Raw genomic sequence first — 6,000 nt, forward strand, 5'->3', positions numbered from 1 at the left:
TTTGTTTGAACATCCTTGGAGATCCTCAATGTATACGCTAATGTTTAGGACAACAAGACAGGCAACTGTTCTGTTTTTAGGTTCCACTTCCAGACTGGATGGGAATTCCTCCTCCAGGGACCGGAGTCTGTGGAGCCTCCAGCAAAGATCCATCAGTGGAGGAGGAGGCTCGGCCTGGGCTCGCTCCACCACCACCAGGGACAGCCCCGTCCTGAGCGGCCTCACCGACGGCCTGTCCAGCCTCTTCAGTGTGGTGGAACACTCCGGAAGCACAGAGTCGCTCTGGAGGGGTGACGGAGGTAAGATGCTGTATGGAAATAAACCAATCTTCATGTCAAATGTCACAGTAGAAAAGCACATGTGTAAAAGATAAAATGATGGCTGAATGCTTCGGTTCCAGGATGTTGATATTGTTACATTGTTGACACTTGAGTAGAGCAGAGACTCGTAACGCCTGTGGTTTCTCCAAATGTCAAAATGTCTGTTGAAAAAAAGGTTTATCCATAGCCAATCATTTTCCATTTACAATTCAATTACTTTTACTGAAAACTTTCAAATTTGATCATCTATTCGACCACAAACTGACTCATTGAATCAATCCGTTATTTTTTTTGTCTGGTCTGAAAAGAACCTTCAATGAATCAGAAATAAATGTTAATTTATTAAATAAATGATATAAGTGTATAAGGGATTTTTTCGCTTAGAGTTTTTTTTTCCACTAGATAATTGATAAAATGGTCCAAAATACTTCATAAACACCGCATTAGGAGAACCAGACCTTAGGAAACACCATAGAACAAGCCATGTTGTGATTTGGGATCAAAAGCTTTTCACATTTTGAGATTTGTGCAAGAATTCCGTTGATTGAATGGCAAGCACTTGTGTTTTGTAAACTGCTCAGAAAACCCCGTTATTGTCATTATACCTGGGAAAGCCATCCATCGTCTGAATACCCAAGTGTCATGAGGCTGTGATTATCCTAGAGGTCACAACAGCTCATTTTATACAGTGAAGTCAAGTTTCAAATATGCCCTCGCTACAATACAATGGTTACTATGGGCGCTAAAGTAATCACACATGAAAACAATTGGTCTCATTGAATCCAAACTTTCCAGTAAGACCCAGTTTATGCAATTCCAAGACTGTTCAGGGACCCCAGTATGCAGAAATATTCAAAAACAACCAGAGTTTCCATTCCTGTTGAATGTCCTTGACTTCACAGTGCAAGCATGTCTCCTGGATTCAATTAGTCCTGTAAACTTCAATTTATGGAAATAATAATAATATCTGCCTTGGATCCCTGTTTGCGATTAGGAGCGAGTCAGGGTGCCAGTCCAGCGCGGCATCCTCCTGCCGCTGGGAAACCCTCCAGTGTTGCAGTCTGTGCATCTGACCCCGGCCCTCAGCGGTACGGAGGCCTGGTCCAGGAGTTCTTCAGGAATGTCTGCAGCAGCCGTGTCCAGGGAGGAGTCACCCTGCCTGGGGAGAAAGCGCAAAGAGACTCCAATGGCAGCCTCGGAGGTCTGGGTGTCGTGGGGAGTTTTAGCGGCGTGGATGAGCCGAAGCCAGAGTGCGTGTCAGCTGTAGCGCTGGCTGGAAGCAATGACAACGTGACCAAGATTGTCAATAAGAGGTTCATGAGACAGTCAGCCGGGGACGAGATGGTCAATATCCTGGGAGGAGGGAAGGAAACGACGAGCAACGCAGCGGCTGCGGGATCTGGGACAGAGGTGCAGCCTTTGGAACTGCATTTATATTTTAAACTTTAAAAAGGACAATACCAGTGGATGCTTGCTTTAGCCCATTTACATTAAATAAGAGCTACAACAGAAAGTTTGATGTATTCTTTCTACTATTTGAGTAGAACATTGTTTTATCGAAAGCATGCTAGTTTCCATTCATTTCTGTGCGATATGAAAATCAATTTGATGCGTAAAGCTGTCACTATCAAGTCTGTGTTCATGTTTGTCAGCAGTGCATTATCATTGATTGTAAAAGACTTAGCTGCCTTATGCAGACTTGGTGTTCACTATAGATTACACAGAATGAAGACTGGCTGAAACTTACAAAGACTGGACAAGCCACACAACGACTCAGGAGCACATACTGTAGTGAATGAATGAATAAATGACAACACACTTGGAGGTTATTAGACTATGACTACAGTTGCGTGTGTTGCTGTTTGGCTTGTTAAAGTGTAATTCCGACATACTTGCATTCCACGCTCTTTTTTGGCATGAATATACATCAAATAAGCCATCGAGACATTTTCTTTAGTTGATCACCTATAAACAGAGAAATCTCGTACAGTCGCTAACAGCCAGACATGGCTAACATTGATTAGCTTTAGCAGTCAGCTGAGAGGCATTGAGAGGCAGTCCATACAAGTCGATAACCGAATACACTGGAGTTCAGTTCTATACTTTCCTCCTTGAAAAAACTGTCTCGATGGCTTATATGATGTACAGTATATTCATGCCGAAAAAGACCATTGAATGCAAACTCGCCGGAATTACACTTTAATTTATACTGCAATACACAGAAAAAGAAAAGACTCTAAATATGGACAAAATGGTGAATATGTGTAAGAGATAATGGATTCTAAACTCTACCATATGAGCTGGAGGATAGAGAACTTCATACGAGATGTATTTCAATAATTACTCTCTCACTCACAGTGCATTGCTCTAGTTGGCTGTTTGCCCGCTGTTTTCAGCCAATTTTTTTGCAGTTTTTACTGTATTTCTCCAGTTGGTACACATCATTTCAATGTCCTAATTCAAGGCATAACTATCAAATATAATGAAAACAACCATAATTCTCATGGATGATAACAATGAGCAGTGACTGTATGTGAAAACTGACAGCGTATTTGTTTTAACTAACACCAAGTGACCGAGGGGTCAGTAATAGGGTCAGGTCAAGTTTCAGACATCTAGAAAAAATGCATTACATTTGAAAATGGACCGCAAAAACCTAATTTATAGTTGAGAAGCTAAATCTAGTACTGGTATGGTTTGTTATTCCTAGTTTTTGCCATGAAAATGAGAATATTCAGGTATAATGTGAAAAAGAAACATTAAAACCTGCATTTTTTGGAAATTAAGACATCTTTCTTTTTCCCAGGATGCACCCTGTGACTGTACTACCCAGTCTCCCTGCATCGCCCGACCATCAAGAGCAGCAACTCGCCATTCACTGGGCCAGTGCAAGCACCGCCCACAAGAGTCTCCGGTGGCAACCGAGGAGAAGGGGGACACCTGCAACGAGTGATGACACCTCTACTGCCACTTTCAAGGACACACAATACCGACACAGATTCTCCAGAAGCACTGTACACCACTGCCATGAAAACACACAAAATGTACATACACACCTACAACCTGCCACACGGGTGCACTGCCAAACATAACACACACACCGCTTGCACACTGCACAGACTGCCCCATTAACCCACTGCCACATACACACATTCATAGAAACGTGCACGCACACACATCACCTAAGGACAGGGAGGACTGAAACTCCAACCCAACAACAGATCCAACCATCACAAAACTACCAGCAGGACATAAAACAAACACCAACATCTGGCCAACTTAACTAAACAACAACAACTCTACAAACCGAAGAGAGTCTGACAAATGAAACTATGATGTCAGGACTGGATTTACTAGACCATTCACCCCCTATTAACAGAATAACAGGTACTACAAATGGTCATTTTCCACCATGATGATGTTATCCCGCCACCCTGCTGTTGGACATGTTGCCACAGATAAGCAAGGAGAAAGAAAGGACATCATCCTCGTTTGAATATGCGTTGAAAGTGCATGTGTTACTTCGGGGCCGCAGTATACAACTGGAGAGGAACCATCCGTCACAGTAATCTGGTAGAAAGCTCACAAGGCTTCTCTCTGAGCCTTGTCAAATACACATGTGTTACTGGGAAATGCAATTATGCCCTTTTGATTAATTAGCACAATAACATTCCAGCGAGTGAGTCCAACATGGATGTGAAAATGCCGTCTCTTGATGACACATCTGCTTCAGTTGCAGACAAGTATTCAGTGTTCCTCCTATTACAGTGGATCGCAAAAGGAAAAACTTGAGGACTAACAGACTACAAAACCAAACATTACCTGTCTTTGACTCCATTGGTGGATGTTTGGACCTGCCAGCTGTCTAAATGAGATCGGAAAACTGATTTGAGTGGACCGCCTACCATCGTTGTTTAGAAACAAACCTAAACAACAAAAAAGTAAAGTGTCCTCTGTGCTCCCAGAAGGACTTTGGCCGCAAATACGGGGACGTTTTTTTGGTGTTGTAGCCATGACTTAAACCTTATAGATGTAAGAAAACCAACTTCAAACGTGTTACCCTCCAGAGTCTGATTGGGGGGAAAAAAGGTTGCTTTGGCATCAACCTGTTACAGCTGGCAGAAAGATATATTTCTTCACTTAAGAAGATTCATCCTTAACCCTTTTACGATCGTTGATGATATGATGAAGGCACGTGGATACAGTCCTACAGCACACTGTCCTAAAACATTTTTACTTTGGCTGAATTGGATGAAAGCTCATCTGCAGATTCCACAGAGATTCACTGATTTACATTTAATTAAGAAATATTTTGATTACAATAATGATACTGACTGATATCCATGAGCTCTATCGGTGCATCACTGCCCTCTGTGCTTCATGGGGTTCAGATATGATGTGTGTCCAAACTAAAAATGCTCATCTGCTATTGTCCAGACATTCTCGTTAACGCTCTACAGTGTCCAGGGAGAATTCAGTCAAAGCGTTCCTTTTATTAGTCTTTCCCAGATGTGTGTTTTTGCATTTCATCATTTACTTCTTGTGCATCATTCCAAGGTCCAAGTAAAGGGGATATTTATTTTAAATGCTTCCTCCTTTCTCTCCGTTCTTCTCTAACGCACAACTGTCCTCGTGTTGTAGCACTAAAGATGGCGTAGCTACTGTATGAAATCTATAGGAGTTTTGAAAATGTAGCATATAACTTAATCTTGATAAACAACAAGCTAAGGGCAGTGACTGTCCATTTGCAGCCAGAGTAGTGAGAGCACTGACAGTTTTTAAGTTTTGGGGAAATTAATTCACGAGATGTTTTATTTATTTAATACGATATTTTCAAATTCAAAATGTATATCCTTTTTGACCTGTGTGGCAGTCAGATCCAGTAATATAAAATAATAATACAAAAATAGAAGTAGGATATCTGCACACTGGAAAATAAGTAAAAGATTGAACAATATGTTACATGGGGACTGACGCAAATGGTCTTATTGGTGAATTAAAAACAAAAACTACTGTAAACAGAAAACTATTATGTTTGGAAGATTTTTTTTATTCAATTTCATTCTCCTATTCCTTTGTTCGCAATTGCATTCTCTTTGTAATCAATCAGCAGATATTCAAAGTGCCTGTCAGATTACCTATTATTCAGCTCGCACCAAAACTGGACTCCATATAAAAACACACAAACAAACCCAGCAGGCCTTTTTTTAATGGGTAAGATTGTTTTTATGCACAAATTTGTGACCAGGCTGTACTAAAGCTACGATAAAGTACTGTACCACAGTGGAAGGACAGGATGGTTTACAGGTATAGTAGGATATAGTAGATACACTATTAACTTTTTTTTATACCAAGGGTTATTGTATTTTTTAAAGTAAATTATTTTTGTTTTCTTTATTTTATATGGATGTTTTTGCTGATATATTAGTGTTGTTTCTATTTAGTTATCATGGTGCTACTTTGTGTAAAGTCTTTCTTGGGCTCACCATCTATTTAAACATGTCTCTCCTACTGTGTGTATGAGCTGCAATCGAGTGTTTCTTCCATCTCTGCATACCATTTAATGACTCAGCAGTTTAAAATAGGGCATTACAGTAACAGTGCCTGTATTTAAATAACACGTTGAGGAAAACCCACAGACTAAAGGCTGCTGTCTGTCTCCACTCCAGCCCTCGCTGCT

The 6,000-nt window shown here is 40.8% G+C and overlaps 1 protein-coding gene across 1 annotated transcript in view; it reads left to right on the forward strand.

Annotated features, from left to right (window-relative positions):
- Window positions 1-5,076, forward strand: part of LOC310951319 (microtubule cross-linking factor 2-like) — a gene marked incomplete at its 5' end in the record, with an annotated part of 98,818 nt that extends 93,742 nt beyond the window's left edge. Inside the window, 3 exons of the mRNA XM_083919480.1 lie at window positions 81-299; window positions 1,315-1,730; window positions 3,127-5,076. Coding sequence (XP_083775606.1) covers window positions 81-299; window positions 1,315-1,730; window positions 3,127-3,273 — 782 coding nt within the window. The 3' untranslated portion in view covers window positions 3,274-5,076. The remainder of the gene's footprint in view (window positions 1-80; window positions 300-1,314; window positions 1,731-3,126) is intronic.
- Window positions 5,077-6,000: the final 924 nt, after the last annotated feature.

This window comes from Echiichthys vipera, assembly GCF_963691815.1.
Source record: "Echiichthys vipera genome assembly, chromosome: 9".
In the NCBI taxonomy this organism is placed as follows: domain Eukaryota; kingdom Metazoa; phylum Chordata; class Actinopteri; order Perciformes; family Trachinidae; genus Echiichthys; species Echiichthys vipera.